At 44.8% G+C, this 26,620-nt stretch overlaps 1 protein-coding gene across 2 annotated transcripts in view; it reads left to right on the top strand.

The window, feature by feature from the left end:
- CPED1 (cadherin like and PC-esterase domain containing 1) overlaps positions 1 to 26,620 on the top strand; it is a 183,191-nt gene that overhangs the window by 101,018 nt on the left and 55,553 nt on the right. For both annotated transcript variants that reach the window (XM_030216576.1, XM_030216577.1), the window contains exons 14-15: positions 6,953 to 7,139; positions 12,479 to 12,647. In XM_030216576.1, the coding sequence (XP_030072436.1) occupies positions 6,953 to 7,139; positions 12,479 to 12,647 (356 nt within the window). The remainder of the gene's footprint in view (positions 1 to 6,952; positions 7,140 to 12,478; positions 12,648 to 26,620) is intronic.

Below are 26,620 nucleotides of genomic sequence, written 5' to 3'. Positions count from 1 at the left end.
TAAATTGAATATATCAAGTATATAGGGTGATATTAACAGAACCATCAACACTGCTTTAGTGAAGTTTGATTAGGATTTTTGCGTTTATAGAATAGCACATAATAGGAATACTGGGCACTTATCGCCTGAATTCTATATAGGGCACCCAAAGTTGCGCAGGCATTGGGATGTCGGAGACATTCTAGAATTAGAGCACTGCCTAACTGCACCCAGAGGCATAGCCAGACCGGTGGGAGGGGGATCCTGAGCCCGAGGTGAGGAGGCACATTTTAGCCTCCCCCCCCCCCGCCGCTGCCAACCCCCCCGCCATTGCCCGCCACCAACAACAACTTTGACCCCCCCTGCTGACAACCCCCTCGACCCCCCCTCCCGCTGCCAACCCTCCCCCGCAGCCGCAGTCGCCTACCTTTGCCGGCAGGGGACCCGAACCCCCGCCAGCAGAGGTCCTCTTCTTCTGGCGCAAGGCTTCGTTCTGTTTCTGAATCTGACTTCCTGCATGTACGTGTGCCAGAAGAAGAGGACCTCTGCTGGCGAGGGTTCGGGTCCCCCGCCGGCAAAGGTAGGCGACAGTGGGTTGGCGGCGGGAGGAGGGGGTCGAGAGGGTCGTCGGCAGGGGTCCAGGGCCAAATCTACAGGGGCCAGGCCCCCGTGGCCCCACGTAGCTACGCCACTGACTGCACCTAATTTGGTCACCAGCATTTACATCGAGTTTTAGCAGTTGTAAGTCCAGCACCCAAAAGTTAAATGTGTGATCCGCGCTAAACCCTTTTCGATATAAGCTGTGGGCCCTTTATAGAATAGTGCTTAATGCTGAATTGTTTGGGTGCCTAAGTTTCAACACTGTTCATTGAATTCCCTCCTATATTTATTTATTTATAGCATTTATATCCCACATTTCCCACCCAAGGGCAGGCCCAAATGTGGCTTACATCAGTCTGAAAAAGGCATACATCAATCCGGCATAAACAATCAAGTACATGGAAGGAGGAGAGATCAGTTAGTAATTACAGAGAAGGGAAAGGGGCAATAAAGTTAAGGATGTCGCTAAGATAGTTACAGTTCAGCAGTTATGGATGCAATGGCGGGACTTTAGCATAAGCTATTCCAAATAAGGTGGTCTTGAGGGTTTTTCTGAAGGTCAGATGATCGGGAGTAGTTTTTACAGATTTAGGTAATCCATTCCACAAATGAGCACCAACATAGGGAAAGGTGGATGCGTAATTAATTTAAGTTAGTTAGCCCATGCAAACATAAGCACAAATATGCCAGTATTCTGGTCCTTTATGTGCATTTTTGGCACCTAAAAATAGGCAAACAGTTACAGAGTAGAGATCTGCACAAGGGCAGAAATTTCACCTATCCTCACCCAGCCCCAATGGAATCTAACTCATACCCACCCGTACCCAATAAGATCTTTTCCATCCCTGCCCATCCCTACAATTAATCTCCATCTCCACCCATACCCGAGGAAGTCAAAATTATTATTTACTTGCTTGCAGCCTTCTGTTTCCTCCCAACTCCAACAGCCTGCTGTTGTTTTTTGGATGGTATCCACCATTCAACCAATGAATGTTCCAAGCCTCATTCTGGTGCTCCAACTGCCTCTCTCACTGCATTCCAAGCCTCGTTCTGGAGTCACCAGAGATTTTGACTACACTCCTATGGGAATCTCATGGCAACTTCTTCCATCCACACAGGAATCCCATTGCAACTTCTTCCATACCCATGGGATTCCCACAATCCCTATTCCCGTGCAGCTCTCTGCTACAAGGTTACCGTCAAGCAGGGCAATTCTCTAAATTCCTGCCTGCAAATATGTGCCCCATTATGCATGTAAATGCAACAAAAATAGCACTTATGCACATTGTTTATCTTTCTTTAAAACCTGGAATTGAGGAAGAAATCCCCAGAGCTCCACTAGGCCAAAAAAACAAAAGGATTTTCCCAGTAGAAGGCACTGGGATGCACGTAAGCTGAGGGAGGATGTAGATTACGGGAGGAGAAGAAGGAGAGAAGTTGCAAGGACCGTCTGGGACCTGTTCAAAAGGGAGAGGTTCCCAAGGGAGGAGGTAGATGGTATAAAATTTCCCAGTGACTTAGACTTGGAGGATCCCATGGAGGTGGAGGATTAACCTCTACCTGAGGACCAGACCTTATGATGAAAAGTTGTCTGAGCCAGTAGATCCCAGGGAAGGGATGAAGGTTGAGTACTTTTAACAACTGGAGAAAGGTAGCAGTCAGAAATCTCTCGGAAGGAAAAAGAGTGGAACATCTCTTCCTGCTGTTGAAAGACAGAGTTTTTAGTACAGGATTGTACTCTCTTTTCTATGAGTAGTAGTGAGTATTCCTGAGGGAGTCTAGTAATGCTTTTTCTTTCTGGTAGGAAGTACATTGCCTGGTGCCATCTTATGTTACTGCAAGGAGAATGTACACATGGTAGGAGCATAGGTAGGATGTGGGTATGTCTCCAGCTTACCCACCCTTGCCACAATGTGTCTCCAGTAATAAGGGGCATGTAAATTTTAGGCATGCCCAGATATAGTTATAGACAGGTGTACCTAAAAGGAGAAACCCATTTCTAGAACTTCCACCCTAGTGTGTAAAATTATTTAAATGTGCATTAACCTGTGAGTTAATGTACATAGAATCAATTTTCTCATGTTACAAAGTTCTAATGCAAGTTACAAAATTCTGTTATCACAAATGTGTAAAATAACTGAAAAAAACATTTGAATATCTGGGAATAAAGGCCAATCTGAAAATGAACTACACCAGGCAACACAGCAATACCAATGTTCATACTGGACAATATATAATCTCCACTCCCCTCGGCCCTCATGATATCTGATACACATCTTCCTCATTCGACCACAACATAACCTTGTATTTGTTTCTCAACCGGACTTGGCGAACGCCTTTACGGTACTATGTAAGCCACATTGAGCCTGCAAATAGATGGGAAAATCAGGGCCGATGCGCCCTGCCCCCTGGGTGCAGCGCCCCCCCCCCCCCCAGATGCAGCACGACCCCCCCCCCCGGCAAAAGGACACTCCCCGCGAAAGAACCCCCCCCCCGGGTGCACGCTGCTGGGGGGGTGCCGCGCGCGCCTGTCCTTCGTTCCGGGGCAAAGGGAGCATGGAACGAACGAAGGACAGGCACGCGCGGCACCCCCCAGCGGCGTGCACCCAGGGCGGACCGCCCCCACCGCCCCCCCTTGGTATGCTACTGGGGAAAATATGGGGTACAAATGTAACAAACAAACAAATAAATATCTTTTCTCTGTGATATCCCCAGCAGGCATAATTTCACCCACAGTGAAAAAAAGGTTGAGGCTAGGTCTGGGAGGAAAAGTACCTGTAGCGATTTTATTTTGAAATCCTGTGCATACTTTGAGGGTGCACCTTGCTCTTGTGTGGTGCATGCTGACACATACTCAAAGGAAAATTCTACCAGGAGCTGAGTATTTCACCATATAGTTTCACAGTGCATCTAAAACGTTCTCCAGAAGTTGTCCTTCCTGGATCCCTCACATTCCTGTGTTATGCATCATTTCCTAGCATCGGACATTGAAGTGAAAATTCTGCTTTACTTTCCTGTTAGGACCAGTAGATGGTGCATGTGGATTGACAATAGGTTACTGAGATGGCAGTTGCAAAAATTGTTGAAATGCAGTGAATGACCTTAGAATACCACAGAAACAGAGAAAAACAAAGGCAGAAGAAAAAACCATATGGCCCTATTCACTCTGCTGGTCCATTCCATCTACTATCCCTTCCTCTCCCTTTGAGGTCCTATATGTTTGTCCCAAGCTTCCTTGAATTCAGATATAGTTTTCATCTGCACCACTTCCACAGGGAGCCGTTCCGTGAATTCACCACCTTTTCTGTACCTAAAGCCACGAAAACAACGTATAACCACCTAAACTTCCGGAAATCACTAAAAACTTACCTGTTCAAAAAGGCATACCCTACCGACCCTACTTAAATGCCTGAACCCTGCAACACTACGAAACCAAAGCACGTAATGGACATAACGAAACTTTTCCCCTATACGATTCCTTAATATGTTTGTTCCACATGAACCTTATTCTACCACAACATCACTGTGTAACTGTTTATACCGAAACTGGCGAATGCCGTTATGGTACTTTGTAAGCCACATTGAGCCTGCAAATAGGTGGGAAAATGTGGGATGCAAATGCAAGTGTAAAAGGAAGTGGGTAGTGGACCAATGACTCCAGGGAAACAGGATACAAGTCTACAGGGTATCACTTTATTCAATGACTCTAACGGGATACAAGTCTACAGGGAGTTAGTGTTCATCCACCTTGGTGGATTGCTCTCTCCTTGATTCCTTCAGGATACAAATGCAATAAATAAATAAATAAATAAATAAGTAAGTAAGTATTTCCTTGGGTTACTTCTGAGTCTGTCCCCTTTCACCTTCATCCTATGCACCCTCATTCTAGAGCTTCCTTTCAATTGAAAGAGATTCATCTCCTTTGTACTTATGCCATGTAGATGTTTAAACATCTCTATCATATCTCCCCTCACCTGCCTTTCTTCCACATTGAGATCATTAAGTCTGTCCCCATAAGCTTTATGAGGAAGACCACTGACCATTTTAGTAGTTTCAAGTTTCTTTATTGTTTGATGCCCCGCTTAAAGGGAGGGCCTTCTGAGCGGCTTACAATTTAAAATTAGATAAGACATATAATGTAGGGAGAAACAGGAAAAGTTAACAGTCATAAGAATGTAAGAATATCCATACTGGGTCAGACCAGTGGTCCATCTAACCCAGTAAGCAAATCAAAGAGAGGCACTAGGTGTCAGGAAGGACTGGAGCAGACACTGTCAAATCCCAAAACTCTTTATTTGAACTGACCCGATGTGGCCACGTTTCGCCGGATAGGCTGCATCATGGGTACAGAACTAAAACAGGTGACAAAAATACATGTACAATAGTTAAAACCATAATTCATGTCAAATAATATAAAAATATACTTAATAAAAAGAGGTGGATCTTATAAACAAATATAGGAGTGCTGAATAAGCAATGCACATGTAAACAAAAACATAGTGAAATGAATGGCTTGAAAGTGTATACATTCATAACTGTGTAAACCAAAAATTCAAAAACCAAGCAGAAATTTAATAAAAAGTAACAAAAGTGTGTTAATGTGTAGAATATTCATAAAACATGTGTATATATATATATAAACTAATTATGAGCACGTATGAAACATAAATAACTCCAAAACACTAAAGATAATTAACCAATTCAATAAATAGAGACAACATTAAACAATAAATAAATAAATAAACAGATAATAAATTGCCTACCTAGCCAGGGACACACTATGCTTAGCCCTGGTAATAAAACTGAGCATTCAAGATGACCTGGGAAGTAGCATAAAAGGACAAATTGAAAAATATAAGAACTAAAATGGGCAGGGTTAAAAAGCTGATCACAAGACTCTTAAAACAGTATTTAGTTCACTACATACGAAGGGGTTAAGGCAAATCAATTCCACACTGAGCTGGAGAGGGGAGGGCAAGTCATTGACTCATTTGTAACTAATTTGCATACAGCTTTACTTTCCTTTTTCATGAACGCTGAGCTGGTTGTTCTTCCTTCTCCAAGAATAAGAAGGAAAGAACCTATTACATAAGTAACTTTCCTGTTATGCCTATTGAGAAAAGGAGTTTAAAGGATTGATTGAGATTTGCTCACCCTAAAGGAAAAGGAAACTGCTAAGCTAGACTGTGAGAACAACTAAAAGGATATTAAGTGGTGGCATTGTTGTCAGGGTTGCGGTCTTCCCGCAACACTGGGCAGGTTTTCTGCGAGCAGCTGCAGGGTGCGGGTTTGGGCTTTTTTCCTGTGGCTGCTGTGTGCTTTTTTCCGGGGCTTCTATTGGTCCAATGTGGTCCAAAAGAAGCTTTCCCAGGGCTTCTATTGGTCCAATGTGGTCCAATAGAAGCTTTTCAGTGGCGGGGTTAATGACGTCAGGGGGCGGGGTTGGTGATGTGGGAGACGGGGTTTGACTTTGGGCGGGTTTAGGGCTGATTTTGGGCTGGGAAAATTTTTCCCATCTGGCAACCTTGAGTGGTGGGCAAGTTCCCTGTAGATTTTTTCTTTGTGGAAGGGTGCTCTAATTTTCTAGTATTTCCAATTAGAAGGAGGAAGATTGTAATATATGACCTACTGAAAATTCAGAGTTAGCAGCTATAGCCAATTATATCGTACAATTTAACTGGCTACCTGCTGATTTTTAGTGCTAGTTTCGTAGCCATATTTGCTTGCATAAACTGGCTAGCACTGAATATGAGCTTGGCTGGTTAAGTTGAAACTGAATATCTGGGTTCAGTGCTGACCACCGGAGTTAGCCTGGCTAACTCCTGTGGTCTGAATATCGGTCACCAAGAATTGTGTACGCAAATTTGGGCATGGTTCTGATTTGCTTGTGCAATTTAATTGAATAATGAGCTAATTAGGACCAATAATTGCCTATAATTGCCACCAATTAGATTTAATTGTTGTTTAAACACATAGAGTTAGGTACAGGATCTGCCAATTATTATGAATAATGAATTGTTAAAGGCGTTGTTAACTGATTAGTTTGTGCATGGATTTGAGATCCACACCCAAATTAAGGCACCAAATTTAGTCACCATATATAGAATCTGGGGGATGATGTCTTAATTATTAGTTTTTATAGGGTTGTTGTAGAAATGGTTTTATTGGCGAAATCTAAAAATAAAAGAAGACAGAAGGTTGAAGGTTCACCTGAGTTTCTATATCCCTACACCAACCCTGGCAGACATTCAGGCGGTGAGGATCAATGAATATGACCATTGATCACACCAGCATTCTTTCAGTAAAAAGTACATTTGTGTAAAGTGTTACAGATTCGTCCCTTTCACGGTTGTGTCTTTGATTTTTGCAACAGACCGGGATGTACTGTCTCACATCAGGCAAATCTTCACCAGCCCCCGCCTGGACCTGAGTCCTGAATTCAACCCAAGGATCAAAGAGTACTATTCAGAAGTGCCATTTGATTTCCTGACAGTAGTGATCGGCGCAGAGGCATCACACTGTGAGTGCCGAGTACACTTGGATGAGAGGACAGGACCAAGGTACAGTATGGGAACAAGTCCTGTCACATAGTTACATAGAAAGCTTAGACAGGGAAAAATGGAAACTATGAGGAAGAGTTACCATTGTACAAAGGGCTGCCCAACTTTATGATCCCCTTGGTATAACATTGACCCAATAGAAATAATTATCTGCTTCAGAGATCTGCAGTAATTTCAGATTTCCTCCAACTTTTACCTTTTCTACTTTTTATCCCATCCCAGATTGCTGAGTTCCCTTCTTGGGTGAAGGCTGGAGGGTGAGTCTTCTCCAAGCCTGAACTCTCTTAGCAATTCTTTTATTCTTTGGGTGGGGGTTGCTCTACCTGTGGCAGTCACCCACTCTCTCAGCTGTTAAATCGGAGCACATCACTTCCATGATGTATTCAAAAATTTCCAGTCCCACCTCAGAGGAATCACCTATGTGGCAGCATATCACCTAATCATGGAACCAGCCCTAAAGGTTTCTCAATTTAACCATTTCAGGTGCTAATTATGTCTAGATTTGTGGCAATGTTGGTTCCTGTCATAATCTGTTGGGTTCCCCTCTCCCCCCCCCCTCAAACCCCAAACCCCAAACCAAGCAATGAGCTGACATTGTTTCATTCAAGAGAAACTTTGTTCTTACATTTGCTTCTCAAGTTCATTTGGTGATTGATTTGGAGTGCCTTGAATGCTGCAGTCCGATGGCATTCTGAATTCAATCACTATGGAATTCACAGAACATCAAAACTGGGTGTGGAACGAAAGTGGGATAAAATATGCAATCAGTCTGATTGTTCAAATTTGTACCTTTTACTCTAGTCAAGGGTCATGGATCAGTGGTGTAGCCACAGGTGGGCCGGGGCCCACCCATTTTGGGCTCAGGCCCACTCAACAGTAGCATACGTTTAGCGGTAGCTGTTGGAGATCCCTGAAGACTTCCCCCTGATGATAGCAAAAGCACTGCTCTCCATGATACCGGCACCTGCACATGCTCAGTTTTCAGCACTTGCCTGCTGCAGACTGCCAAGATGGAGAGAAGTATTTTCCTGCCAACTGAGATATTTTTTTTTGGGGGGGGGGGGGAGAACACTTGGTGCCCACTCACTTCTTGCCTAGGCCCACCTAAAATCTGCTGTCTGGTTGCGCCCCTGTCATGGATTTGATACATTGCCTTTCTGTGGTACAACCAAAGCATTTTACTTGTATTGTATGCAGGTCCTTTGTCCCTAGTGGGCTCACAATCTAAGGGGTCCTTTTACAAAGGTGCACTGAAAAATGACTTGCAGTAATGTAGGCGCGGGTTTTGGGTGCGTGCCGATCCATTTTTTAGCGTGCATGTAAAAAAGGCTTTTAAAAAATGTCTGCCGAAAATGGATGTGCGGCAAAATGAAAAATGCCGCGCGTCCATTTTGGGTCTGAGACCTTACCGCCAGCTATTGACCTAGTGGTAAAGACTCATGCAGTAACTGGATGGTAATGACCTAAGTGCGCCAAATACTACTTGGCGTGCATCCATTACGCGCACCTGAAAATAAAAAAAATATTTTTCAGATGCACGTATTGGATGTGCACCATAAATGAAATTACGTCAAGATCCACACGGTAGTCAGGCGGTAACTCCATTTTGGCAAGCATTGGGCGCACGTAGACGCTTACATGGCTTAGTAAAAGGACCCCTGAGTCTTCTACCTGGGACAATGGAAGGTTAAGTGACTTGCCCAGGGTCATGAGAAGCCACAGTGGGAATCAAACCCAGTTGCACAGGTTTGCAGCCCACAGGCTACTCCTCCTCTCTTCTCGCTCAGCAAACTTCTAGAGGGAAGAAAATCAAGAGGAAAAGAAAGATTTTTTACTGATATTTTTTTTGAATCATTTCTTTCTTCAAGCAATACTGAAGAAGCGAATAGTTGACTGAAAGTAAGTAGATAAATAATATAAGGAAAATCTTTCTCAAAAAGCACCATGGGGTGAAGATGGCAGCACTCTGCTGATCGAGGCTGAGCTCTCTTGCTGATTGCTCTGAATCAGTTTTTCCTCAATTCTGATGCCTCATACCAAACGTAAAGGGACGGTTAAGGCTGGTTCATCGATGGCCAGAACTTCCTCTCCACAGCAGCAATCAATTGAAAGGTTCGCCGCGAGAACCCCCACCCAAAATACCGGGAGGAGTCCTGCTGTTGCTCTAGGAGGAGGAGACTCCGGAGACTTGGGGCTGGATGTTACTCTCTCTCCCCCGGTTCTCAACCCACCACCTCTCCCCGAAGGACGCTTATCTCAGTGGAGGCCCCCCGAATCGGAATGTGCTGAGGGTAGGCTTCTGGATCGAGGTACTGAGAAGGTGGGTCCCGACGGAGGTTTGAGGCCTGTTTGTGTCTCAACTGAGTGCGTTGCGCCAATATAAAAGCCAGAGACGGTAACATTGGAGAGCATATGGGAAGCTCTCCAACAATTGAATACTACAGTGGCCAAATCTACGGCTGAAGTTTCAGCTTTAGTGAGTACTGTTGATATTTTGTCTAACTCCTTAGAAGGCATTAAGACAGAATTTAATATTCAAGTGATTACAATTAAAGAAGATATTAAGAAGTTACAAGATTTTTCAGCTACAATGATAAAAGACAAAATGATACTGCATCGAAAACTTGAGCAGATTGAGAATTACAATCGCAGATTAAACCTTCGTTTTTTGAACTTTCCGAAATCCCTGGGCGTTACCCCTTTGGAAGTGTTTAAGAAATATTTGCTTGAAATTTTGAAAAATACCCCGGAAACTATTCCCCCGATAAATCAGATATACTATATACCAAATAAAAGGGTCTCGGAGGAATCTTTGGAAATGATACATCAAGAAAATAAGAAAGATTTATTGAACGTATCTGAATTGTTAGAAGCATCATTGTCTGAAGATTCTGAAAGAGTGACTTTATTGGTCTCATTTGTATTCAAGCAAGACTTAGAGGCGGTGAAACGTTTATCCCTTCGAAACCTACAAACTTCGTTATATGGCAAAAAAATTTGGATATTCCTCGATGTTACAAAACAAACACAAGAAAGGAGGAAGGCTTTTTTGGCTTTGAGAATGGAAACTTTGGCAATAGGGCCATCTTTCTATCTAAACTATCCATGTAAACGTGTAGTTAAATATACTGGGTTAAAATATGTATTTTTTCTTCCGGAGCAATTACGTGCCTTTATAGATTTAAAAAGGGTGACCACAGGTAATATCCAATAGTTGAGATTATGTTATGGCTTGATTGGGGTTATAGCGTGTTAAGCATTCCTGAAGTTATTTCTTTAAGCTTGTCTCCTGAGTTTTCTGTTGTACACGTCCCCCAAAGGTGGTCTGAGGAGGAAAAATAATTTTTTGTGATATTTGCCGACTTATATAATTTACTTCTCCGCTTTTCTTGTTCAAGTATTTGACTTGTAAGAATAGTTTGTATATTAATAAATAAATAATAATTAAAAAAGAAAAGCACCATGGGGCTTATGCCTATTTTGTTTTTAGTTTAACTCGGAGGAGCAAAATTCAAGAGGTGCTTTTTCCTAACAGGTCTTTGCTTATGTTTTCTGTGTACTTTTGTCTGTTCTGTCTGCTGGAAACGAAAAGCCTCTGGAAAGTGTGTTCTTTTAAAACTGTACAAAAAAACCTTAGAAGTCTGGATGCTGGACACATTTAGAGCTGTTTTCAGGGCATCTCACAACTTAAATCTAGTTGACTCACGACTGGTAGATTTGCCAAATAAGCTGACAGAATGTTAGGAATTTTTATGGAAGGAACAGAGAATAAATCAAAGAAGGTTGTAATACCTCTGTATCTCTCTGTGGTGTGACTGTGCCTTGTGTGCAGTTCTGGTAGCTGCATCTTAAAAAAGAGATGGTAGAATCTGAAAAGCTGGAGAGAAGGATGGCCAAAGTAATAAAGGGGATGGAATGACTATCGTTTGAGGAAAGACTAAAGCCTCTGATATTGAAAAGTGTTAGGCACCTGGCCGGTTAAATGCTCATAACCGGCTATCTGATGATATTTGGGGGGGGGGGGGGGGGGGGGGGCGTTGCCATCTATCTCCCACTGAATATTGCTAGATAGCAGCTAGACGGTTATATTGTATATTGTATGATGAGCCCTCCAAAACCCGCCAAAAACCTACTGGACCCAACTGTACACCACTACAATAGCCCTTAGTACTGCAGATGTCACCTATATATATATATATATACTGTAGGTACAGTAGGTTTTGGAGGGCCCACACTTTCCACCTGAATTGTACCAGTTAGAGTGGGATATGGGCAGGGGTGTGCTGGTAAATTTTTAACAACAGGCTCTTTCTCCGGACGTAGCCAGCTCTGCAGTTGGAAGGGCCAGGGGCGGCCGGGGGGGGGGGGGGGGGAGCAACACTTGCCTCTCTTCCCTCCCTCCCTTCATGCGGGTGCGCTAGGCATACCTTTGCTGGCAGCCAATAAATGGACTGCCACCACTCCCAACGTCTTGCTCCGAGCAGCATGCTGGAACTTCTCTCACATGCTCGAGAAATCCCAGCCTGCTGCCCAGAGCTGGAAACAAGGAGCGGGGAGCAGCAGTAGCCTATTTACTTGGGTGGCAGGGCTCAGCATCCCCACCAGCAAAGTAAAATAGAATTCAGCAGGGGGCCCAAGCCTACATTGTGGAAGCCAGTTGTTAAAGTAGCCATGGAGGGCCCTACTTTAACAACCGGCTCCCAAAATTCTTAAAAACTTAACAACCGGCTCTTGCGAGCCTGTGAGAGCCTGCTCCAGCACACCACTGGATATGGGTCTGGGTCCCCTTCTCTACAGTCCACTGCACTGACCACTAAACTACTTCTGGGACCTGCTTGCTGCTTTAATAGGAGTGGCCATCAAATCTGAAGCTGTCATAGAGCCTGGTATGTACTGTCAAAGTCGCATCTTAGGGGGCTAGGAGGACCTCTGGGGGAGTAAGGAATTATGCCTTAATCCATCCAGTGGTCACTCAGGGCACCAGTTGGTCACTTGGTCATAATTGAAGCAGGTCTAGCCAAAAACATCTTAATTTTGGCCCTAGATGTTTTCATTTTGTTCCAGAATTGCAGAAAAATGTCTATATTTTGGTGTCACCCATGACCCCCCCCCCCAAAAAAAAACACCCCCCAACACACTGTCTTGACGTTTTGACAAACTGTGACAAACATCTAAAATCGGGGTGTCAAAAATTGCACCTTGGACGTTTTTGAGAGAAAAAAATGTCCTTCTGCCTCCTTCTGATGTTTTTTGAACTTTGTTTTGAAAATGAGACCCTTGGTACTATTATATTTGGATTTAAGGGAAGTAGAGCTTTAAAAACTGCCATTCTTCTCTAGGTTTGCCAATTACCCTCTTGGCCTGGGTGTTAATCAGATCATCCTTCTGGTGACAGATGAAGCCAAAGTGACTCCCCAAGTTGTAAGCCGTTATAAGGTCACCATTTATCGAGAAGAGCGTCCGAGTATGCCTTTGTTTGACGTCTACACAATGTGCAGTTTTGTGCAGGTATAGTTACTGTTCCCTTCAGAATTTCTTTTAGAAACATAGGAGATTTTGGCAGGAAGGTCCACTTGGTCAGCAAGTTTGCACCTGTCTTCATTGATCAGGGCCGCCGAGAAGGGAGGGCAGGGGAGGCAAAATTCCCAGGGCCCTGGCCACCAAGGAGGGACCGGTGCCGGAGTCTCTCGCCCTCTTCTGCTCCCAGGCCGCTGGCGCCACAATCCAGTCTCCACCTGCCTACTCTCAGCTCTCTTCTGTCTGTCGTCCGACCCCCTGCATTTAAAGAAAATCTCTAACGCAGCAGCACAGGGCCTTCTCTTCTCTGTGTCCCGCCCTCCTCTGATGTAACTTCCTATTTCCGTGAGGGCGGGACACAGTGAGGGAAGGCCCGCTTGAGGCGATCTGCCACTTTCGCACAGAAGGCGCTGCGCCTGCTGCTTTAGAGATTTTTTAAAAAAATTTAAATGAAGGGGGTCGGATGGCAGGCAGAAGGGAGCAGAGGGGTACGTAGGTGGAGACTGGGAACTGCGACGCTGGTGGCCTGGGAGCAGGAGAGGGAAGCGACAGCAGTAGCGATTGAGGGGGGGGGGGATCCTGGGGGAGGGACACGGCCTTGCCCCGGGCCTGGCTCAGTCTCTCGGCGGCCCTGTCACTGATCCCTAAATACAGATTCTTTCTTCCTCTGCCATGAATGGTTTTGATATCTGTCCCACACATGCATGAATTCTGCCAGTGTTTAGACTACTGTCACCTCTGATGGAAGTCTATTCTCGCTGCCCACCATCCTTATAGTGAAATAGTATTTTCTCACCTTCCTCCTGAGCTTCCTTTATTCTAGCTCCTTCTAATGATCCTTTGTCTGTGGTCTTTTTTCATTCTAGGAAAAATGTTTCCTTTTTGCTAATTTTCTTGAATGTTTGTACAGTATCTCTACATTCTCGTCTTTCCTCTAGAGCGCTGTTTCTCAGGCCAGTCGTGGAGTATCCTGTAGCTGGTGGTCCTGGTTTTCAGGATGTGCATAATGAATATGCTTGAGACAGATTTGCATACAGCGGAGGCAATGCATGCAAATCTCTTTCATTATAGTTATCCTGAAAACCAGATTGGTTAGCGGGTACTCCAGGGCTGGCTTGTGAAGCACTTGTAGAGAATACATCTTTAGTTCCTTCAGTCTCTTTGTGGAGGGCTTCTTGTGCAATGCATATATTTTTGATTGATCGTCTTCAAATTTCCTTTTCAGTGCTAGTTCTCTCTATACAAGCCTAACGCTGCAAAGTGAGAGCTACAACACCGGAAATCTCCAATTATTTACGGAGAACACAGAGGGCTGGCAAAAAGCAGAGGATCTACAAGAACAAAAAAACATCTTGCCATACCAATGTCAAGTCTTTAAGATCAAATTTATTTCCAAGTAAAACATGACGTGGCCACATTTCACCTTCAGGCTGCATCAAGAGTACTGCTATTGCATCACACAAAGTTGATTTCAACAGGATATTAAAATCAATAAACCAAGTAATGATGTTTTGGCAAAGAATAGGTAAAGTTCAACAGTGATGGACTGGAACAGCATCAAGACCAGATTTTGCTGGAGTTTAACTCTGTTGCAACAGTTCTGGCTGGTCCATCACTACTGACTTTTACTTATTCTATGCCAAAGCATCATTACTTGGTTTATTGATTTTAATGCCCTGTTGAAATCAACTTTGTGCAATACCCCTGATGCAGCCTGAGGGTGAAAGGTGGCCACGTCAAGTTTTACTTTGGAAACAAATTTGAGGTTGAAAGCTTGAAATTGGTGTGGAAACCTGTTTTCGTTCTCCAATTATTTATCCTCTAGATAGAGGGCGGAGCCAACCGTATTTACGGTTGGGCCCGGCCAAATGTCACAGTTCGCCGGGTTTGAGATGGCCGGCATCGGTTTTCGGCCATAATGGAAAATAATGCTGGCGATCTCAAACCCGGCCAAATCCAAGGCATTTGGTCATGGGAGGAGCCAGTATTTGTAGTGCACTGGTCCCCCTGACACCAACCGGGCACCCTAGGGGGCACTTCTAAAAATTTAAAAAAAAAATAAAAAAGCTCCCAGGTGCATAGCTCCCTTACCTTGGGTGCTGAGCCCCCCAAATCTCCCCCCAAACCCACTCCCCACAACTCTACACCATTACCATAGCCCTTATGGGTGAAGGGGGGCACCTACATGTGGATACAGTGGGTTTTGGGGGGTTTTGAAGGGCTCCCATTTACCATCACAAGTGTAACAGGTAGGGGGGGATGGGCCTGGGTCCACCTGTCTGAAGTGCACTGCACCCACTAAAAACTGCTCCAGGGACTTGCATACTGCTATCAGGGAGCTGGGTATGACATTTCAGGCTGGCATAGAGGCTTTCAAAAAAGTTTTCCTGTATTTTCCTGCTATATTTTGCGGTACCAGCACCTGAACGCCTCAAAGTCCCTGTGGATGCCAAATCTCTTACAAAACAGAAGTTGGTGGAGACAGGGTTCCGGTGAATGGCTTCTTGGCATCACATACATTATTATTTTTAATGACATGTTGTGCAATGCTCTTCACATAACCGGTGACAGATGACTACAGCCAGATTTTTGGAGGGGGGCAGGGGGGGCATGCAATACACAGACAACAGATGTGAGCTGAGGTTGCCAAGGGGACAGAGGGTGATATGGTCATCTTTCTTAGGAGCATGTGCACTATTTCTGGGAGGTGGATTTGGGGCAGTGGGGTAAACCAAATGTACCTTGAGGTGGTTCAGTATACTTTAGTGAGCTGCTGCAAAGATTCCCATCATATATAGGCATGGGGCAGCATACGGGCACTGGGCAAGGGGGGGAATGAGGTCCAGATATGTGCAGTCCCTTATTTCTGCATTGAAGGGTTAGTGGAGGAGGCCCCATAATTACTTGTCATTGGATTCTGATATCACATAGGTTTTTTTTTTATTCATTCTTATGAAACTTTCAATGACATGTATTGCAACAACAAAGTGACCTCATTGTATGTGAACTTATGTTTGGTGCTGTGATCCTGGGGGGCAATGCTTCACACTCGCCTTTCCAGGCTGCCTCTAATCGATCTCCATGCTGTCATGGAGACATCGTGGGGTGGCAGGTGGTGGTGGTGCTTGAACATTTCTCAGGCACAGGAGGTCCAGAAGCTCTGTCTCTAGCACTGAAAAATGAGGTTCCTTGTGCACAGACATGACTGGGCTCACTGAGGAACATTCCCCCATGTCCTGGAGGTATATATGCACATTTGTCATATGGAGGGACCATACTGCCATTGCTGCTTACATTTTTTTCAACGCGGGGACCAGCACCGCCGTTGCACATTTCACGTTGTGTATTTCCGATTGGCAGAGACGTTTATCTCAAAATATCTATGATGTTTGCAGTTTGTCCTCTTTCTAATTGTTTTTCTTGTGTATTTTTGAATATCGGAACACTTTCATTTATTTCTTCCAACACGGACTCATGGTTTTTAAACGTTTTCCAGTAAATGTTTATTTCGCCATTTGAATGTCATATTGAAAATACCCCTCATTATAAGCAGGGGCGTATCTGGAATCCGGCGGTAGGGGGGGCCACAGCCAGAGAGGGGGGGCACATTTTTGCCTCCCTCCCCCCCCCCCCGCCGCCGCCTCTCTCCACCCCCTCCCCGCCGTCAACCCTCCCCCGCTGCTTACTTTTGCTGGCGCCGAGGTCCGACCCGCAATCTCCGTTTTTCGTCTTCCTCCGTGGCCATGCTTCCAGGAAGTAACGCTGCAGTGCTGATTCGTTGAATCCAGTTCGACGTCTGACGTCAGACGCCGAACTGGATTCAACGAATCAGCACTGCAGCGTTACTTCCTGGAAGCATGGCCACGGAGGAAGACGAAAAACGGAGATTGCGGGTTGGACCTCAGCGCCAGCAAAAGTAAGCAGCGGGGGAGGGTTGACGGCGGGGAGGGGGGCCAGGGCGAAATCTGCGGGGGCCCAGGCCCCTGTGGCCCCACGCAGATACGCCCCTGATTATAAGCTACCGTTTAGGCCTGCTTCCAAGTAGGTGTAAATATCAGCACCCACAATCCAGCCACTACATCTGAAGGATTTATGCAAGTATTTTATAAAGATATACAGACACCTCTATCTCTCTATATAAAAAGCAACAGCAACGTTCTATGAAGCCTCCAGACAGAAGTGTGAAGGGGGAGAGATATCCGGTTTCCCCATGAGTGTCTGCCCCGCCCTCTCTGAAACACAAACAGTCAGTGAAGGAAAACAGCAGAGCAGGAAATCAAATCGCTGGCTCTGTAACAGTGAAGGACTCAGAGGGGGGAGGGGAGAGAGGGCAGAGGGCAGGGACACACACACTCCCACATGCACACAGAAGAAAACATTGCTAGCCCCCGTTTCATTTGCATCAGAAACGGGGCTTTTTTACTAGTGCCTTTATAAAATAGTCAGCCTGCTGAAAAATTACTCTCTATAAGTGTAACCATTAAGGGTACCCATTCCAGGAAGAGGAGAGGGGAGCTGAGTCAATCCAGAGAGGCCACAACATGTTCAGGTACAAGGGAAATTCTGTAATAGTCACAGGAGATCCTACCTGGATTCTGGGAAAGTCTGGGAGGTCAGGAAGGCTAAAGGGATGTGTCATATTTCAGGATGAGTGAGCCCTTGGACCGCAGTGGAACAGCACTGCCTGCCTGCCCAGGGAACAGACAGACTGTAGGAAGCAGTGGGCAAGTCCCTGCAGAAGGGATTGCTCCAGTAGAGGCATTGAGGGACGCTGGAAACTGTACTCGGAACTGGAAGCTGTGCTGGAGCTGGACCTAGGCCTGGAAGCAGGAGCTTTGCTGTAACCAGGAGTTGTACTGGCAGCTGAGGCTGTGCTGGAGCTGGAAGCAGGAGCTGTGCTGGAAGATAGAAACAGGACTGGAAGCTGAAGCTTGTACTGGAAGCTGGGACCAGGGCTGGAAGCTGACGCTGTGAAGGACACTGGAACCAGGACAACCTGTTGCAAGGCAAAGAGGCAGAGAGCAGCGATTGCAGAAGAAGGCCCAGAGTGATGATATTAGCAAGGGGCCGACCCAAGCAGTGTCAACCTGAATCCAGTCTCCTCCAAACGAGCATGCACAGCTGTCAGCAGACTGGAGGAGGGAGCAGCGCAGCGGGGCATGTCACACAGGACACTGACACAGAGGTAAGGGAGCGGGGGGGGGGGGGGGGGGGGTGATCGTAACAGTATGTCTGGAACTTTCACTGTGGATCCATTCTAAATAGTTTTCGTGGTGTGTATGTATGAGAGGCTCTAATTCTGAAATAAGGATCCTTCATTGCAGCTATGGGTTTTTTTTCTTTTCATGTTTTTCACCAGTAAATTATTTTGGATTGGAGCAGCAACTGTTACTGAGTACAATGCATTTTTTTGAGTGGCTGTGACATTGATCCTTTTTTGGCCTAGAAGTAGGTTGCTTTTCCCTATCTGAAGAAATACGGAGACACTAATGAGTTTGTCTGGCCTCGGCAGGGTCCCTTGAAAGGCCTTTTTATCTAATGGAGACCTGAAAAGGGCTACAATCAAATACCCACAAATTACTCTACAATTTGGTAAAGTGAGCTTGCTTCTTTTACCCTATTTGTTCTCTGTAGTTTTCCTTGACAGTTTTTGAATCCAGAAACTTGCTGTTCTGGGCATTTTTCCCCCTCAGTTTTCCACTGGACCGAATTACGAGTTCTTTTAAAATTATACTTCTTATTAATTGAGACTTGTCCAGTGACGCTTCAGAAATAGCATTGCAAGTATTTCTCTCTTGCAACTGCTGTGAAGGGCCAATTTCCAGCGCTGAACAATACCATGTGTGCACTTTGTGACCTCGTTTGCAGAAAACTAAGCCTAAATTATGATGTGTATATAATACTGGATGACCAATGCCAGTTTTTAAAGAATATAACAGCATAACAACTGCCATATTGGGTTAGACCAAAGGTTCTTCATATCCTGTTTCCAACAGTGGCCAATTTAGGTCACAAGATTCCAAAAAGTAGCAAAATTCCGTGCAACTTACCCTCAGGAACTTTTCTTTCAGGAGTTTGTCCAAACCTTTTTTTTTTTTTAAGCCTGACTATGCTAGTTACTTCAGAGCGTATGCGTTGAATGAAAGAATTTTTTCTCCTATTTGTTTTAAAGTATTGCCTTTGTCTTCATGGAGTTTTCCCTAGTCTTCCTTCTTTTTTTGAAAGAGTAAACAATCAATTCACATTTATCTGTTCCACTCTATTAACTTTCTATCATATCTCCCCTCAGCCCTCTCTTCTCCATCTGAAGATCCCTAATCTCTCTAGCCTTTCGTCAAATGAACGCCATTGCACCCCCCTTAATCATTTCAGCACCCTTCTCTGTACTGTTCTAATTCCACTATATTTATTGATTTATTGGTGGTGATATTCCACATAATCCGAATTCTGTGTGGCTTGCAATAATTTAGACTTTTTTTTGAGAAGCGGAAAGACCATTCCTTGGGACACATTGGGTTGATTTTATAATGGATTTTTCATCTGTATATGCCGGTATGTGCATGTAAGGGACTAGATTCAGTAAATGGTACCCAAATTTGGGCGCTGGAAAAAAAGTGGCCTGCAGTAGTCTGGATGTGTGAATATGGCGAACGCTAGGCCATTTTTTACCATGGCTGGGAAAAGGCTTTTTTTAGTGGGGCGATAAATGGCCATATGCTAAAAGCAAAAGTAGCAGCCAGTTATTCACTGCCTGAGCGCTTACCGCCAGCTATTGACCTAGAGGAAAGGGGTCATACGCTAATCGTGCAGTAATCAGTTAATGTGTCCTAATGTGGCCACGCCAGGGGCGTAGCTACATGGGGCCACAGGGGCCTGGGCCCCCTTGGATTTGGCCCTGGACCCCCCTGCCGACAACCCTCTTGACCCCCCCTCCCACCGCCAACCCGCCATCAACCTGCCATTGCCATCCTTTGCTGGCGGGGGACCCCAACCCCCACCAGCCGAGGTCCTCTTCTTCCCGCGCAGGGCTTCGTTCAGTTTCTGAGTCTGATGTCCTGCACGTTGTACGAAGGCCTGCGCGGGAAGAAGAGGACCTCGGCCCGCCAGCAAAGGTAGGCGACAGCGGAGGAGAGTTGGCGGCAGGAGGGGGGGGGGTCTAGAGGGTCGTCGGCGGGGGGGGGGTCAAAGTTGTTGTTGGTGGTGGCGGCAGGGGGGGGGGGTCGGCAATGGCGGCAGGGGCGGCGGCGCCGGGGGGGGCTAAAATGTGCCCCCTCACCTTAGGCTCTGGACCCCCCTTCTGCCGAAGTCTGGCTACGCAACTGGGCCACGCTGCTGATTACCCCCCCCCCCCCCCCCCCCGTGGTAGAAATTAGAAAAATATTTTCTACAGCAGGAAATAGCACATGCTAACTTCGAAATTACCACAGGGTGCCCGCACTACACAGGCAATAGTGTCAGTTTGGCATGTGCTACCTGTGCGTTAGACCTACCACAGCTTAGTAAAATCCTAAGGAAAGTACTGACTGCTCAGAATATGGCAACCAGGCATATCTATGGAAAATCTAAATTTGAAAGCGCAAAACCCCTCCAGGAAAAACCGTTCTTCCCGAGGGTAATATTTCGAAACCTAATACAATCAATGGTCCCAAGCCATGCAGATTACTGCAACAGAATCTATGTGGGATGTAAAGAACAACTCACAAAGAAACTCCAGACCACCCAAAACACAGCAGCCAGGCTAATATTTGGTAAAACACGATTCGAAAGTGCTAAACCCCTCCGAGAAAAGCTGCACTGGCTCCCAATCAAAGAACGGATCATCTTCAAAATCTGCACCCTGGTCCACAAATTTATCTACGGCGTTGTCCCAGGATACATTACAGACCTTATAGACCTACCAACCAGAATCAGAACCGGATCATCACGAACATACCTAAACCTCCATTATCCAAATTGCAAAGGACTCAAATACAAAACAACTTATGCATCTAGCTTCTCCTATATAAGCGCACAACTATGGAACGCACTCCCAAAAGCTGTGAAAACAATCCATGACCACCTAAACTTCAGGAAATCACTAAAAACCAACCTGTTCAAAAAGGCTTACCCTACCGATCCAACGTAAATCCCCACACCCGGCAACACAGCAAAATCTATGATCGTACTGGACAATATACAACCTTCCCTCCCTTCGACCCTCATGGTGCCTGAAACACACCGACCTTATTCGACCACAATATAACCTTGTATTTGTTCTCTACCGGACTTGGCGAATGCCTTTACGGTACTATGTAAGCCACATTGAGCCTGCAAATAGGTGGGAAAATACGGGGTACAAATGTAACAAATAAATAAATACACTGGCTACCAATCAAGGAACGTATCGCTTTCAAGATTTGTACCTTTGTTCACAGAATAATACATGGTCTAGCTCTGACTTACCAATTAGAAACACAATTGAATCAGCCACAACATACTTAACTCTTCACTTCCCAAGTTGTAAAAGCCTGAAGTATAAATGAACATATGTGTCAAGTTTCTCTTACATACGCACACAGCTCTGGAATTCTCTACCAAAACGCCTGAAATCTATGAATAATCATCTAGAATTCCGAAAAAAAACTAAAAACTCACCTGTTCAAGAAGGTATACCCCACAGTATCCGACATAAACACCGAATAATGAAATATGGCATTTTAATCAGGAAACGGACAGTTTTCAACCCTGACGCATGATCACACCCTAACATTGTGTCTGAATCACCCCAACCTATTTACCGATACTTCTTTACTGTATTTGTTCACACCGGAGTCTGTAACCACCTCTCCAGAACTATGTAAGCCATTTTGAGCCTACTAATAAGTGGGAAAAGGTGGGATACAAATGTGACAAATAAATAAATAAATAAATAAAAGGGCCCCTGAGTTTGGTGCCGTTTATAAATAGAAATCAAACAAAATAAAACATGGAAAAGAAAATAAGATGATACCTTTTTTATTGGACATAACTTAATACATTTCTTGATTAGCTTTCGAAGGTTGCCCTTCTTCCTCAGATCGGAAATAAGCAAATGTGCTAGCTGACAGTGTATATAAGTGAAAACATTCAAGCATTACTATGACAGTCTGACAGGGTGGGAGGATGGGGGTGGGTTGGAGGTATGCATGGGGACATCAAAGCATATCATTGATATTCTAACAGGATGGGTGTGGATAGGTGAGGGGTGGGGTGATCAACAGAGAAATACAGCTTTATGGTTTATAATGGGCTAGGAACCCCAGATCCTTGTTAAGTCCTTTCTGTTGGGTGTTAAAATATTCAATCATTCTGACTTCAAAGGTCTTACGTTCTTGTATGGTTTTAAAGTTACCTTTCAAGATTCTCACTGTGAAGTCACTGGTACAGTGTCCTGGTCCTGTAAAATGTTGACCCAGAGTCAAAACTCATCGTTGTAAAGTGGGGCAAGCACAGAAAGGATGCCTAGTGGAGGGTGAGGGCTGCGTACGACTGGTAGTGCTATAGAAGTGATTTATAGTAGTAGTAGTAGTAGTAAAGCCAGCGATCGTGTGGAATTTGTATCACTTCAGTAGAAATGGAGAATGTGGTTATGTTGCATTGTCAAGATACCAGACTATTTTGTTGACACTTCTATTAATGTTTTTCTTTTAGAAAGACTTAGCCATTTATCTTGAAGTAGTGCCACCGGTTAGGAATTTTGGAATGACGAAAATGCAAAGCACTTTGCCAATGGCATTTGACTTCGTGATGCATGAAAACTGCTTTGAAGCTGAAACTTAATATGACAGTTCAAATACTAGACGTAGTCAACTTAATACAGCTTTGAAAACCTAAAACCTACTTATTTGATTAGCTGCCATCTGAAGGGTATGTGTGTGGGAGCAGATAAAGGCTGGCAAACTCGTTTAACAAGGAGATTTTTAAAGATAGCAGAGCACCTTGGGTGCATCACTGCATGACTTTCACACATCACAAGTCCTCCCAAATACTGTCACTGGGCATCAGTTTTCACGTTCTTTCTGCATGGCTTCCTTCATAGCATTACTGCTTGTAAAACACGAGGATCAGTTTTGCTTTGTAAAATTTCGATTTTCTCACACATTTTCAGCAGTAACTCAAGGTAAAGTTACACTCGGGTATATCCCTGTCTCCGGGAGCATTACAGCCTAAGGGGTCCTTTCACTAAGCTGTGGTAAATGCCATCGTACAATTACTGCTTACTGTGGGATGCATTCAGGCATCTTTGCTCGCAAACCACATACTAATATTAAAATTTATATTGTGGAGGGGCATGTCTTGGGGGGCAGAGAGTGGGCATTACCACATGCTAAATGATTAGCACAGGACTAATGCATGAGCCCTTACTTCCTACAAAATAGGTATTGGTAAATGCTCACATGCTAATTTTTTTTTAATGGCCAAGTATTAATGACAACATTAGCATATTGCCATTTTCCAGCTGTGGTAAAAATGGTCTTAGTGCACAGGAATAACCCAAGTAAGGGAGCTTTAAGGCCTAACTCCCAAATTCTATCTATGCTGCCTTAAGTTGTACACCTTTTTCAGTAGTAGGTCAAGGTGAGTTACATTCAGGTACAATTGTGCGCACAACTTAATTAATTAATAAGCCAGTCACTGCTGATAATTGGATGTTAAGCAATTAATGGCACTAATTGACTTTAATTAGAATTTATGCACATAACTTTCTAGGTGTATTCTATAATGCGGTGCATGTAAATTCTAATGCACACAGTTGAAAAGGGGGTGTGGAATGGGCAGGTTGTGGGCATTTCAAAAATACCTATGTGCAATACTATAGAATATACCTGATCTGCTCCTAACTTAGGTACAGATATTTAGGCCTTGTTTTGGGTCTAAATTTTAGGCTCAAGAACAGTGTGTGAGCGTATTCTATGAAGTACACCTAACTTTAGATGTAGTTTATAGAATCGCGCTAACCGTGTGGTTTTACGGTGCCAATTTTTAAGGCGCATATATAGAATTTCCCCCTAAGTTTAAAGATGAGGAAATGGAGGGTTGAGTGACTTGCTACCATAACAAAGAGCTGCAGTGGGATCTGAACCCTGGCTTTACTGCATAGGCGCCCCGTATAAGAGGCTTGGGGTGGCTAAACTTCCCCAGCCCAATGGTCGACTTCCGGGTGTTGCGCCCGCCCTACCCGCCCCCCTCGCGCGTGCGGTTTAATTGTTTTAGTTCCGTGGCAGCGACGTCATTGACGTCGCTTCCACGGAGAATACGGAGGTCAGCTCCGCCCTCTTGGCAGCGACACGACATCATTGACGTCGCTACGGAGGTAAGCTCCGCCCCCCGCCCCCTTGGCAGCAACGCGATGTCATTGACGTTGCCACGGAGGTGAGCTCCGCCCCCTTTAGCCTCCCCAAAACAGGTGGCTACTGACCGTCTATGCTTTACTGGTTGTTAGGCTGGTGTTCGAACTAATGGGCTACTCCTCCACGCTGATGAAAAGATGTTTAAACATGTTTATCCCCCAGCTGTAGATTAAAGCAGTAATCCTAGTAAAAAAAAATAGTGAAATAATTTAATTGGCAGTTAAAACTGTATTATTGATATTTACTCATTTCATTCCAAATTTTATTTAATTTCCAAGGGGGAATAAGTGTTCTCAAATTTTCTGAAGGCTCTCTTCTGTATTGTTACCCTTGTAGTTAACAAAGTCCATCAACCAGTGGGGGCTGCTAGGCTGAGTCTCAACAGAATTGCAGATATGTGTGCCATGAAGAATGGAAGAAGGCCATGTGGGGGTGGGAGACTATCAGAAACAATGGTGCAGCCAGAGCTCAACTTTTGGGGGAAGGAGGGGCCCAAGGTCACCTTGGGAGCACTAGACTTGTCCTACCCTTCCTCCCCATTTCAGCTGCATGCCACTTACTTATCCATTTGCAACAGGAGCCTTCCACACCTTGCCTTCTTCCCGTAATGTGCAGCCGGCAGACCAAAACCTCACAGGCTACATGCCTCACCCATGATCGTATAAGATCATGAATAGGACATGCTGCCCAAGAGGTCCCAGTGTACATTGTGCCAGCTACATATTGGGTTAAAGAGACTCCAGAGTGATTCAACTGGTAGCGCCTGGGGATCCCCCCACAAGATCACGGCAACTTCATGGCTATTCCATGATTGCAAAGCAGGGGATGCTGTTGCCATAAATGATGCAGTAGATTAGGACAGAAATAATAAAGGAAATCAAAGAGTTAACCAGGAGAGGAGAGCAGCAAAGCATAGAAAGAAGCAAATCTGCATCTGTTTTGTTCTTAAACAACTCGGTCCTCATGAAGTACTTATACAAAACCATTAGGTACATATTTTTGCAGTTCAGCCCTAGGATATAGAGTTATTTTTATTTCGAGGGAACAAGAGCCAAGCAATATATTTTGAAATAGTCAATGCTAGTGGAATCTAGAATTTCTTTTCTCTAAAACAACAACAGAATTAAACAGCAAAAAATGTGTGATGGATTTGCTGACAGGGTTTCTCCCGGCAATTCATCAGCGTCTTCCATCCTCAAGAGTCTTTGGCAACAAGACACCTGTTCCTGAAGTGAAGAGATAAATACAGTGTGAGCTGATGGAGGCACCTTTAGACTCTTGACTAGGCACAAATGGTATCATACAGAGGAACGAAAAGGTCGTTGACAGTGAAGTGGCCTTTCTCACAGTAAGCTTCAGCTAAAGGTCTAATCCAGGGACTTTTTTCTGACTTCTTTTTATGTTTAATCCCCTCTTGGATATTTCTGTGCAAACTGATACTGTGTTGAAGGCCATAGCACAAAGACGAGCCAGGGAGGAGGGGATTAAGGGTCAGGGTGAGGGAGTTGGGAAAAGGGGGTTTGTTGTTTCCAGCCCAATAACAAATTTCATGCGCTGGATTATGTTCAAGGCTTTGTGCTGCCCAGTCACCCCCCATGGCTTCTGAAGTTTACCAAACTCATGTTCCATCTGTCTCACAAAGCATTAAATTCTTCTCGCCTAATGAAAATAAAATGTTTCAGAGGGAAAAATGATGGCATTATTATGGTGAAAAATGCAAGCTTCGGAGACTTTGGCTTGTTATTTGAATTATAATTTGTTAAAATGCCATATGGCCATTATGAGGATTGAGAAGTTTCATTGGATTAAACATCACAGCTCCACCTCCCCTCTGCCCAAATGATGCCCCCCTCTTCCCCGAGAAATAGATGCAGTCTTGAGGTGTGCCTATTTTTTTTACGTATGTATAGAACATAAGAGCATAAAAGTTGTCATACTGGGACAGACTGAAGGTCCATCAAGCCCAGTGTCCTGTTTCCAACAGTGACCGATTCAGGTCACAAGTACCTGGCAAGATGCCAGAACAGTAAAACAGATCTTATGCAGCTTATCCTAGAAATATGCACTGGATTTTCCCAAGTCCATCTTAGTATAGGCTTATGGACATTCTTTACAAGTGGAAAAAGCTTTAGGAAGTGTCTCTCCTCCCCCCCCCCCCCCCCCACCCCCCCCCCCCCCCCCCCCCCCCCCCGGTGCTGGTAAATATGTGGGCATACTTCTACCAGAAATGGGCACCCAGAAAGTTTTGTGTCATTTTCTTTTGGAAAGTTTTTCTTCTGAATGAACGTTGTTAACAGTGTACTCTCTTCTTAAAGAGTGTGCATTATGGGGTAAATTCAATAATGGACCCCTAAAAAGTTAGGCGCCAAAAAAACCTGGGCGCTAAGCTAGAACTCAGGAGTTGTGCCAAATCTCTCATACCAGTGGCGTAGCCAAGGGTGGGCTTGGGTGGGCCCAGGCCCGCCCAGTAGCAGCACACCTATGATGTGGCTTGCAGGGATTCCCAAGTCCCACCAGTTGAAAACTCCCAACAACTGTCCCTCCTGCATACCTTGTAGATAGCAGATCTTCGCCTGCAGCGAGCAGCAGCTGATA

The sequence above is a fragment of the Microcaecilia unicolor genome, chromosome 10 (assembly GCF_901765095.1).
Source record: "Microcaecilia unicolor chromosome 10, aMicUni1.1, whole genome shotgun sequence".
Lineage (NCBI taxonomy): Eukaryota > Metazoa > Chordata > Amphibia > Gymnophiona > Siphonopidae > Microcaecilia > Microcaecilia unicolor.
The sequence above is the reverse complement of the archived record's forward strand: the minus strand, read 5'-3'. Positions and strand labels throughout refer to the sequence as shown.